This window comes from Thamnophis elegans, chromosome 14 (genome assembly GCF_009769535.1).
Source record: "Thamnophis elegans isolate rThaEle1 chromosome 14, rThaEle1.pri, whole genome shotgun sequence".
Classification (NCBI taxonomy): Eukaryota; Metazoa; Chordata; class Lepidosauria; order Squamata; family Colubridae; genus Thamnophis; species Thamnophis elegans.
Genome location: NC_045554.1, coordinates 33,638,736 through 33,651,747, shown reverse-complemented (window position 1 = coordinate 33,651,747; position 13,012 = coordinate 33,638,736). Strand labels below are relative to the sequence as shown.

The window sequence follows — 13,012 nt, the reverse complement described above, 5'->3', positions numbered from 1 at the left end:
GCTGGGATCAGGGAAATCCAACTTCAAAACAACGTTTGGCCATAGAGAATGCTGGGTGGCAGTCATCCCATTTTCTCACCCTAAACAATCTCACCAGATAGTTGTCAGGATAAAATTAGGTGAGCTTTCCCTTCCCACCAACTTCATCCTTATAGCAAATGGCTGGAACAATTCTCAAGCCATGACAAAGTTTCGTAGCTTAGCCTTTTACAGTTCTTTGAGGCAGTTTGAAGAAGCAAAAAAAATGATATTGAGAAAATATCTCCCTTTCCATTTGTAATGTTGTAATTTCCAAGGTTAAAAAGTGACAACTAATTATTATACTGCATTCATGGTCAGTTATTAAGCAATCCCTCAGTACTAGGATAAGTGAGGGGGAAGATGCAATAATGAGAACTTGATAGCATAGTGAGAACTGGTCAATGAACATTGTTTGAAAGTTGTAAGTTCAAAATACAAACAGCTGCTGTCGTTTCTTTATTTTGCACAGGGCAATGCTTTGTACAAAGGCACAAGTGGTGTGACAGGTGCTTTGGGAACCTACACTCTTCATTTTTTGATTTAATTATGTGAAACAGCAAAGTGATATATTCTTATATGCTGAGAATTTGAGGGTGTTTCTAGAGGATAAAATGAATTAATGAAAGCGACAGCGAAAGTGGGTTACTTAGGGCATGAGCTCAGTAGAAATGTGTATGGGAGCTAAATGGTAAATTTTTAGGGGAAAAAACATTCATTCTGCTACTTTAATTTGAGACAGATTAAGGCACCAGTCCTCTGGTCCAAGGATGTATCTCAGGGATGTAGAATAAAACAAAAATCTCTCCCAAAGGACAAAATAAGAGTTCTACCTCATGGCTTTAGGGCAGTGGTGGGATTCAAATAATTTAACAACTGGTTCTCTGCCCTAATGACCAGCTGAGTAGGCGTGGCTTGATGGACATGTGACTGGGTGGTCAGGGTGAACTCAATGTCATTCACTCAATGAGTGCTTTATCTTAGCTGATACAATGTAATAAGGGTTAAATGGAGGGGCAGTGTCTATAAGCAGGGCAATAAAGATTAGGCTAGAAACAACACCAGAATGTTTCCTCCCTGCCTTCCTTACAGGATTAGCCAAGTAAAATGGGGAAAAAAATTTCTTCCAACAACCAGTTCTCTGAACTGCTTAGAAAGTTAACAACCAGTTCTCCTGAATAGGTGCGAACTGGCTGAATCCTACCACTGCTTTAGGGCTTCAATATAACCCCGCCCCCAATGCAATCACAACTTCATCCTCCTTATCCCCACAGAAAGATTGTTATCTATCATCAGGATGTGTGGGAAGTAGAAAACAAGGCAGATTGAATGTGTGGATCTTCTCAATCATCCAGCTGTTTTCAAGGTCTTTTTCCAAAAGCTAAATGGACTGGGATTTTTTTCCCTTGGAGGAAGAAGAAAAACTTCTTTTGCTTTTCATCCCCAAAACTTCAGTTCTGCAGGGCTACGAAGTAATCAGAACTAAACCTTACTTGCCCCCCTCCCATTTCCCAGAACCAATGAAGCCTCTTATATATTGCTGGATGAGAACAGGGACGAGATTAAAAAATATTAGCAACTGATTCTCTGCCCGGTTGCTGGGTGAGCATGGCCATGGTGGGAGTACCCTACTTCGGCTTACTGCACCATGGCAGGGCGTGTTTTTACCCTCTCCAGGCTCCAGAGGCTTTTTTGAGTCTCCAGGAGGGTGAAAATGGCCTCCCCCAGGCTCCTGATACCCTCCAGAGGCTGGAAATGAGCCTGTTTCCAGAATTCCGGGAGACCTGTTTTTTGCTCTCCCAGAGTCCCTGCACGGGCTCTACACTTACCTGGCATGATGAACGAGCTGTGTGGAGACTCCTGGTGTGTTGGGGTAGGCGGGGCCAGTCGGTCCTTGCAACAACCAGTTTGGGCGAACTGCATGCAAAATAACATCTGGTTTGCCTGAACTGGTGCGAACCGGCTGAATCTCACCCCTGGATGAGAAGTGAAAAGTGTTCTCCGTCCTTCTTAAGGAACAAGCAACCCAGTTACCTGTTGAAAAAAAGGACCTTTGTGACAAGGCAGGTTGAGGAGTGCCACAGGCAGATCATGAGAAGCTTTCGGAGTGTTGAATTGTGAGTCTGTGCAGACTCCCAATAAGCTCATCGTGACACAAATTTTAAACCAGTGTTGGTATAGACCTAAGTGAATTTCTTCTTGTCCTTCACAACATTAGAGATCACTAAAATGGGGAAATAAGATCTCCTTGAAGTTGGGGAAAACATATTCAGTTTCATGTTGCAGACAACCTGGAGGGAAACCAATTTTCTTCCACTTTCACAAGTTATATCTGAGTTAGAAAAATTCCAGGATGTTCCTGACATATTTCTGTTTTGAATTCCACTAGAATTATCACAAATATTTTCTATTTGTTTAATTCTCTGTCATTATTGCATCTGCATCCATGAGCCAAATTAGCATTACAATATAATATTGTTACTGATTCCCAAACTTTTTCTTCAAAAAGATTGCTAGACTGAGATCTGAGGGCCCGTAGATAAGTCAGATATTGGGCATGTAGCATCTAGGGTGAATCTCATAAATGTGATATGTTATACCCCACAATTAAAGAGCCAAGCTGGCGCAGTGGGTAGAGTGCAGTACTGCAGGCTACTTCAGCTGACTGTTATCTGCAGTTCGGCGGTTCAAATCTCACCAGGCTCAAGGTTGACTCAGCCTTCCATCCTTCCGAGGTGGGTAAAATGAGCACCCAGACTGTTGGGGGCAATATGCTGACTTTGTAAACCGCTTAGAGAGGGCAGAAAGCCCTATGAAGCAGTATATAAGTCTAACTGCTATTGCTATTGCTATTAAACAGCTTCTGTATGTTTTACATGGCCCAAATAACATGAAATCAACCAATGTTTGGTTTTCTCACCTAAACTAATAACAGACTTTGGATAAGAATGACAAAAGCTTGCAATTTAGTAATCTTGTGAGATTTTGACAGCTACAGTTCCCAAGAAACCAGAATAAAGCCAATATAAAATGCAGTTAAAAATCTAACGACAGCTAAAATAAGTGTTAAACATGAAATTATTGAATACAGTTTTCATTTTTCTATATCCTGGAATAAGTCCATATCAAGTGCGTTATCTTAACAAACAAAATTCCCACTTACTGCTGCATGCCGCTGGAGTGATTGTGGGTGCACCTCGGTTCACCCACATAACACCTATCCTCCGCGAGCTGCACTGGCTACCTGTTGATCTCCGTGTGCGCTCAAGGTGCTCTTACCACCTATAAAGCCCCTCCATGGTAGTGGATCTGGGTACTTGGGAGACCGCCTCCTGCGATTATGTCCTGAGACCGATTATGATCTCATAGATTAGGCCTCCTCCGAGTGCCATCTGCCAGCCAGTGCCGGCTGGCCACTACGCGGAGGAGAGCCTTTTCAGTGGTAGCTCCGACCCTCTGGAACGAGCTCCCCGTGGGGATCCGTACCCTCACCACCCTTCAGACCTTCCACGCAGCCCTCAAGAACTGGCTATCCTGCCAGGCCTGGGGTAGAGATTGATCTGCCCCACCCGAATGTTGGATGAATGTTGTTTACTTTTTTAATTATATGTATGTTATATGTTTTGTCTGTATTCCCCTTCCTATGAGTTGTTAGCCGCCCTGAGTCCCCTCAGGAAAAGGGCGGCCTATAAATAAACCAATTCAAATTCAAATTCAAATTCAAATCCAAGTCACGTTGAGCTATTTTTGTTTGTTTGTTTTATTTTCCTTTCTGTATGTGATTGCATATTATTGCAAAGTGTGCATGACAAATTTACCATAACTATACTGGAAAACGCACAGCCTTCTTTGTTCTTTATGTTTTTGCTGATCCACACATAAGTGTTATAAGCAAGGGATTAAAGTGTTGGCAGGGTAAAACAGTCTGTGGTATTTTTGTAGACACATAAAATCTGCAGGTTAAATATTCACAGTGGTGTAATTGATGGGAAATGTATATTCCTCATTTTTCTGTGCTAATTTAGCATGGACACAAATTGATAAATGCTTAGTCTCTGAGCAGGAAGAGAGCATTAGAGAATTTAACTAATATATCCAAAATGCAACGTAATATACTGTAGCTCAAATTACACATCCTAAGTATAGTCTTAAAAACACTTTAAAAAGTTCTATTGTATCAAAAGGAATTACTTTGAAGTCAAACAGTAAAACTGAGAACCATTTAAGTCCATAGGATAATTAAGCATTTGCATGTATCTCACCACTGCAATCAAGACCAATTAGTATCACTATTTCGTGTCTCCATCATTCTCCAAAGTTTGAAAATATAACACCTTAGAGTAATTTTTTTTATCCCAGAAAGAATTATTGTGACTCTCCCATATTAACATTTAACACATTTTCTTAGGGGAAAAAAATCCCCTGATCCTTAGGATAATGTTATATCCTTTGAATGTTAATAAGAGAAAGTTCTGACATAGAGGAGATGAATTGTCTTGTATTCCTCTTACTGCACACATTTTGTACAGTTTCTAGCCAATATTATGCTGAACATATCAGATTTACGTGTAAATGTGTTTGTTTTTCTGTTTTAGGTCATTCATACCATGAGAGGTAATTGACAAGGATGATCCCAAAAATGGACACTATTTTGTTTATAACCTTCCATCTGAAATGGCCAACCAACCCTAATTTTACAATTAAGGAAAATGAAGGTAAATATATTTCTTTATTTATACCCCATCTTTGATACTAATATAACAGTAATGTGGGGGGAAATTGGAGGTTGTACCTTGTATTATGCTCATTGCTTCGTTTTGCTAATATTTTTAATGTCTTTCTCTGTTTTAGCATGAGCATTTGCCTTAATTTTATGACATGGTCAATGTTTGTTTTCAAAGTATCTTGATGAGTGATGGTAGATAGATAGATAGATAGATAGGTGATAGATAGATAGATGATAGATAGATGATAGACATACAGACAAATGTATACATCAGTGGTGGGTTCCTGATCGATGGATGGATGGATGGATATGTTTGTATATAAGAGAGAGGAGAGAGAGAAAGAGAGACAGACGGATGGAGGGAGAGATGGAGGGAGAGAGAGAGAGAGAATTAAAGTCAGACATAGGGAAATACAGAGCTATAAGATATATGTGATACATTGGAAAACAACAAAATTATAGACACAATGATTATTTCACAGCAAAATATTTCAGGAGATTTTATATTTTAGTAATGTGTTGCTCTTTTGATATAACAGTGATTATTTGTATACATTATGGCATATTTCTTCACGGACAAAGTATATTGACTTTCACATTTAACAAGGAGTGAAATTATTCCAGTTGTACATTTTGCTGCTGTCCTACATTACACTCCTTCGGATTCTGTCTTAACGGTAATAAACATCAATTTCAGAATGGGAACAGTTTCCTGTAGTTTGGGTTTTGATTTATTGCCTCTTCCAACCTCAATAGATACTACATATTGTTTAAAGAAATGAAACTGGAGCTAAGATAAAGTTTCTGGATAGATTCTTTTTTCTTAGATTCGTTTTTCTTGAACTATTTGAAAATAGTTTGCAAGAAAATTAAAATGGAGATGGCCAGATAAAATTGCAGACCAAACTGAAAAGCCTTTCTGAAACCACATTTATCAAGATTTGAAAAGCCTTTAAATGTCCCCTACTAATAAAGGAGAATATTTGTAGCTCAGGGTTGACATGAGGGATCCTTGGGATTACTGAGCTTGCTTGTTTCTTGCAGACATTTTATTATGCAAACTAGTAACATCATCAGTGCTATTAGAAGTGCTGTTTGCTGTCAGTTTATATTCTAGTGCACGGGTGTCAAACTCTGTTTCATTGAGAGCCACATCAGCGCTGTAGTGGGACTTTGGGGGGGAGGGAAGAGAGCTGTACTTCAATGGGTGGGCGTGGCCAATTGGGTGGTGTCCAGCTTGATATCATTCCCTAATTGATGGCATGTTTCCTCTTCTCATTGGAGACCAGGCTGAGCCACGCTGGCCTGATCTTTCCTCTTCACATTGGGTAGACCAGCATGAATCCACTGGACATTGAGGGCCAGATCTGGCCCGTGGGCCTTGAGTTTGACACCCCTGTTCTAGTGGCTTGCCTGTATAGTGGCTTGCTTGTCCCCTAATGATATATTTATTCTCAAGCTCGACCTCTGTTAAAAGCAACATCAGGCTTGGGCTAGGGAAGAGAACTGTAGTTATGTGTTCAAAATTTTAACTACTATTCACAATCAATGGTTTTCTCAGAGCTCACTAATGGCCATGTCAAAGGAGGAGATTGAGACAGACTTTAAGGTTATATCAATAGTTTTGTTGACTATGAATGACAGTATGATAGAACCGTGTAGTAATGTAGTTTAAGTCTGCAGAACCATCATTTGAGGTCTTCAGAGTACATTCAGATTCTTGGGAATACTTGAGAACACCTGTGTTGTGGATAATTTTGGATATATGCTTTATTGTTGTTATTACTTGCAAAGTTGTGTCCAACCCATCGTGACCCCATGGACAACATTCCTCCAGGCCTTCCTGTCCTCTACCAGTCTCTGGAGTCCATTTAAGTTTATGCCCACTGCTTCGGTAACTCCATCCATGCACTCATTCTCTGTTGTCCCCTTCTTTTGCTCTCAATCTTTCCCAGCATTCGGCTCTTCTCCACTGAGTCCTTCCTACTATGCTTTAGTAACACATTATTGCAGTTCCATAAAGGATCTACTCAGGAAACAACCCACAATGAAGAATTTAGTATATTGATGCAGGAGGAAACAAGAGTGGTGGAAGAAATAACAGAATTTTTCATTGATGCTGAATCAATGCTACCTATAAAACCAAAGACCTTGTTTTCAACAAATGGGTTTACACCTAGTAATTGTACGTTAGAGAGGGCATAGATTTCATTTAAACTTTAGAAGAAATGTAGGATAAGGCCACCTCAGTAACCGAACCAATTATCTGGAGAGATCAAAGGTCTTGGCAAAAAAAAGGATAGGACAGTCATGTTATTCATGCTCTGCTACGGGCTTTTTTTCATCAAACATGGATCGGACCCTCTCCTTCTTTAATATTCAAAGTGCCATTAAAAATGGCAATAATGTAACTCATAACTGTGTGAAAGCAACAAAGCCTTCCATTTTTCAATCTTAGGAATGCTAAATAATCCTTAACTCTCCCCTCCAATCAGTTTTCTTTCTGAAACTTCCTGCCCCTCTAAATTCAGTTACCAAATGCAGCATAGGAACACTTTATCTTTAAATAGATATGATGCTATTTTTGTATGACTTGATGACATTGCATTAAGTAAATAACCTTTATTCTGGGGAAGCAATGCCAAGGCTTGTTTGCAATTTTTTTGAAAATAATCATTATCTCCCATTTAATAGATTTTGAAATACATACATTCAAACTTACTCATTAATCAGCTTGCTGGTAGCTGAATTATTATAGAATCTTTTCACTTCAGGTAAATAATAATTATTGGAGAGTAGAGGCAACAGCAGGGACACAATGGCTCAGTGGCTAAGACACTGAGCTTATCAATCAGAAAGGTCAGCAGTTCAGTGGTTTGAATCCCCAGAGCTGCCTAGCGGAGTGAGCTCCCAGCTTCTGCCAACCTAGAAGTTCAAAAGCATGCAAAAATGCAAGTAGAAAAATAGGGACCACCTTTGGTGGGAAGGTAACATGGTTCTGTGTGCCTTTGGCATTGAGTCATGCCAGCCACATGACACAGCTGCTAACATTCTTTTCCTGCTTGTAATATCTGAAAAAGATTATTGATGATGTAGGCTGATTTTTCTGTTCTGCTCAAAGAAACCCTGAATAGTATACAAAAAGGAACAGTTTAATATAAAAAAGCCTCCTGCAAAAAATAAATCAGTAATAAAGCAATCACCCATAAAGTAAAAACAAGTCAGAACAAAATTCTGAAAGTGCCAAACTTAAGTTCTTTGGAAAAGGCAGTATAACAAGTAATGTGCGTTGCTTTAAACATCTGGGTAAAGAAGGACGTCAGTCAGGGAAACGGGCAGAATCAAAATGACAAAAGCAATATTGTACTGTTGCAGCACAAGATCCAACCCTTTATCCATGATTAAGTGACCCATGTACTAAAAAAACACTTGTTGTTAGTTGCGTGTCCAATCCATCACAATCCCATGGACAATGTTCCTCCAGGCTTCCTATCCTCTTCCACCCTTTGGAGTCCATTAAGCTCATGCCAACTGCTTCACTGACTCCATCCAGCCACCTCATTCTCTGTCATCCCCTTCTTCTTTTGCCCCCAATCATTTCCAGCATTTTTCCCATGCTTTCCAGGGTTTTATGTTCCGTTTTCTCAACATTCATTTTTTGTTGCTACAAAACATTTGGGTATATTTGGGTTTTGCCTTGGAAACATCTCAAACCTCACTCTGGATGTACTTTAGCAATAGTGGTGTAAACTGCATAAATTCATCTTAAACTTCAATGGGAAGAAAATATTAACTTCATCAAGAGCCAAGGTGGCGCAGTGGTTAAAGTGCTGTACTGCAGCCACTTCAGCTGACTGTTATCTGCAGTTCGGCGGTTCAAATCTCACTGGCTCAGGGTTGACTCAGCCTTCCATCCTTCCGAGGTAGGTAAAATGAGGACCCAGACTGTGGGGGCGATATGCTGACTCTGTAAACCGCTTAGAGAGGGCTAAAAGCCCTATGAAGCAGTATATAAGTCTAACTGCTATTGCTATTGCTATCATCAACCACATTGATATTCCATGACATAATTTCCTAAATTTAGTCATAAATATTAGGGGGGGGGGAATTGTGGCAAAGATTCAGGAATGGTGCTTGCAAAAACATAGGTAAATTTTTACTCACAGAAAAAGATACACATAATATCAGTGGTGGGATTCAAAAAATATTAGTACTGGTTCTATGGGCATGGCTTGGTAGACATGGCGTGGCTTGGTGGGCTGGCAGGGGAAGGATATTGTAAAATCTCCATTCCCTCCCCACTCCAGGAGAAGGTACTGCAAAATCCCCATTCCCTCCTGATCAGTTCGGACTCGGGAGGCAAAGAATAGATAGGGACGGGGCCAATCAGAGGTTGTATTTACCGGTTCTCCAAACTACTCAAAATTTCCGTTACCCAGAACTGGTCCTCCAAAACTGGTCAGAATCTATTGAATACTAGTTCAGCAGGTTCTGACTATGCATAATATGCAATTGCTTTCCCTTTTTTTAAAAAAAGGAATTTACTAACTGATGTATTAGAAAATGAACCTTTGCTTGGAAAAGGGGTGCGCTGCATGACAAAGAGAGATGGAGAAGGAAAAGAAACTATTAAATGTGCCAGTTTTATATCATTCATATCTGTGTGCCAATCATTTGTTCTTCCTCTGGAGTATTGCTGTATTTAATATTCTCCAACTGTGGATTGCTGGTGAGAATATGAATTATTTTCTCTTTAACCTGTCCAGCTATACTTCTTCTTTTTTATTATTAACCATTGGGGTCCAGTAGATGATAAATCAATGGATATTATTGCAGATAAGCCTTCATTTGAAGTCATGGAAAGCTGGCAAACATTCTTTTGATACAGCTATTATACAACCTGGGAGGACGAACATGTGATCTAAAGGCATTTAAATTGGTCACCTGCCTTGTCACCTTTGAGCCGTTAAAAATCCCCCTCCACAGTGAAGTTCTTTGGTGAATGATTTAATCCCTTTCTTGTGGCTTTTGTGATGAGATGGATGCTTGCAGCCCTGAAGACAGAATTGCCAAGGAAGCTGGTTATTATGTGGGGTGGACTTTAACAGATTTTATTCAATAGCTGAATGGCAAATTAAATCAATGTAAATGTCTCAAGAATACTAAATTCAAGCTTTACTAAGAAGCTTTACTTGGAAATAATCTTCTCTTTCAAGCACACTTTTCTGGCATTGAACTCAGAAATAACTTTTCTCCAGGGAAGGAAAAAATTCATTTCTATGGTTCTAGATATTTTCCTCATGTTTTCCATAATTATTAAGTATAGTTCTCACCTTACAGCACGAACAAGTACAAGTAAATGAGAAGATCCGATTGACTCATATCCAATTACTCTTATGCCTTCAAGTTGAATCCAGTTCCTAGTGATTCTATGGATTGAGGCTTAACCGGCCTTTAATTTTAACCCATGGTTTTTCTAAGGACATTCCAGTAATTGCTTTAATACTATTTATCCATTTTATTCATTGTTTTCTCCTTCTATTTGCCTCAATTCACAAAGCTTAATTATTTCTAGCCCATTTTCTGTTTACATTGTATCCACAAAACGTATCAGTTTTGGGTTCCTCTTAATATAGAAGTAATTTTAACATAGTCTCCAATACCATAATATGAATGCTTCTCTCTTTCTGTCACTTCATGTAAAGATCCAGGATATCAGTTGGCCAAGTGCCTCTAGAAAGCTCACAGAATCAAATAAATGTTTTATTTGATATATCCTCAGAAACACCAGGTATTCATTACTCTGTTATGTAATTTTATAAAAATGACAAGTCTAATGGTCATTTCCTGTAATTAATCACATTTTAATTAAAATGGTTGTTATATATCAAACTATTTGAAAGGCTTTCAATTTATTTTGTTTGATAATTTTATCTGAATTATTGATCAGAGTTCAGGAGATTTGAAAATTCAATTGAATGAACTTTTAATCAAATCGCCAAAGCAAAATTTGCAAAGCTTTAGTATCCCCTAATGAGTTACAAGGGATGTGATGGCTCAAGCTTGTTGATCAGAAAGGTTGGCAAGGCAGCGGTTCGAATTCCTAGCGCCGCATAATGGCGTGAGCTCCCATTACTTGTCCCAGCTTCTGCCAACCTAGCAGTTCAAAAGCAGGTAAAAATGCAACTAGAAAAGTAGGAACCACCTTTGGTGGGAAGGTAACAGCGTTCTGTGTGCCTTTGGCATTTAGTCATGCCAGCCACATGACCACGGAGACATCTTTGGATAGCCCTGGCTCTTCAACTTTGAAACGGAGATGAGCACTGCCCCTAGAATCAGGAATGACTAGCACATATGTTTGAGGGGAACCTTTATCTTTTACCTTTAATGAGTTAAAAGAAATCAAAGCAGCTGTCATTTGTTTTTATTGGGGGGGGGGTTGGATCACAAAGGGAAAACAATTGAGCAATATTTACCATGGACTATTCCTGGTCATGTGTCAAATTTAAATGGATAATCCTTTTCAGTCTTGGTCTAGGAAAACGTACTTCATACTTCCATTTGATACAGGGGACTCTGTCAATTGTTATTATCTCTTGGATCCTCCAATCTGAAGATTTCAGTGTTTCCTTGAATTCCTTAGAAAAATATAAATAAAAGGAAAGAGAATACTTTGGTTCTGATGTAAGAAAAGGACAGAGGATGGCCTAGGCAACTTTCTCCCTTTCATGTATTTTATTAAAGATAGCCATCTTTTGTGATTGGCTAGGCAGATAAAAGTTAACATGCTTCAAAATCTAAAACTGTGTCAAGTTCCATTAAAATAGAGTTTATAGGAGCATATGACCCTTTGATTTTTATGATCATTAGATGGAAAACCAGGGCAAATGCTGACTGCTTTCCATGAAGTTAATGATTTGTTTTCTACTACAATAAAAATTATGACTTCAGAATCATTTGAACAGGTGCATGGTTAAGGCTTTGGAAGACCATGATTATCCTGAGAGCACCTAGTTGTATACCTGCTGTGCTCAGAACATGAAGGTATCTTCCAAGCCAGAATAAATATATCTATATATCTATATCTATATCTATATCTATATCTATATCTATATCTATATCTATATCTATATCTATGTCTGTCTGTCTGTCTGTCTGTCTGTCTGTCTGTCTGTCTGTCTGTCTGTCTATCTATCTATCTATCCACCAGAAAATAAATATAAATAAATATATATACTACACACACACACACACACACACACACGTATATATGTATATAGCCATGTGGGTGTGTTTGTTCCAGCATAACTCTGGAACACCTCGAGAATTTCAACCAAACTTGGAACACAAATAACTTACACTCTGGAAACAAATACTGTGGGGATAAAATACCCCTAACACCCCCTGGGGTGTTTGTTCTGTTACGATACAACCTGTTGTACCTTCAATTGGATAATACTGTACTGCCATAAAATGGCTTCTACTGTACAGCACAGTGGAGTTGCCATGGTAATGGCTTCACAGTACTACACAATACTGGATTATGAGCTAGTGATATATAGAAAACAGAGCTCTTGACTTTCTTAATACCGGTATATAATGATGATAATGTTATCCATTCAGTGATGTCTGATTCTTAATGATTTTATGGGCCAGGTCTTTCCACGTTTTCTGATCTTGCACTACTTTGAATTTTTCTATGCTTTGGCTGGTGTCAACATTGATAGCGTCCAGCCTTCACGTTCTTTGACAGCCTGGTTACCTTTTACCGCTAACTCTTCCAAACATAATCACTTTCTCTAGTGAACTCCCTTGCATGATATGGCCAAAATAAGTGAGACACAATGTTGGGATTTTTCAAAATATACAGTATATACTTTATTAAATTTCTCTGTAAGATAAAATATAAAATAAAAAGAGAAATTTTTAAGGAAATAAAGAATATTGAAGGGACAGATAAGAATTAGAATTCTTAATTTTTGAGAAATTTTCTTGAAAAAAAATCAAAGTCAAAAGAAAAAAAACTTAAAATACTAAGAATACAGCCTAAAACTGATCCTATAGGATAATATTCTCTTGTACTAAATGTCAGAGAAACGTTTTGGAATGCTTTAGAGGCAATTATCTACATGACTCTAAAGTTCAGACATTTTGAAAGGACAGAATTGGAAATTAAACAGATAATTACTTAAAGTTCATTTTGTTCCAAAGGGAATGGTTTAAGAGGAAGGGCAGAAAAGAAACATTCAACATGTCATTCTTTTTTAT

The 13,012-nt window shown here is 38.5% G+C and overlaps 1 protein-coding gene across 1 annotated transcript in view; it reads left to right on the top strand.

The window, feature by feature from the left end:
• The window catches only part of CDH8 (cadherin 8), a 226,476-nt gene that overhangs the window by 194,539 nt on the left and 18,925 nt on the right, over positions 1 to 13,012 (top strand). Inside the window, 2 exon segments of the mRNA XM_032230772.1 lie at positions 4,633 to 4,700; positions 4,702 to 4,733. Of these exon segments, the coding sequence (XP_032086663.1) occupies positions 4,633 to 4,700; positions 4,702 to 4,733 (100 nt within the window).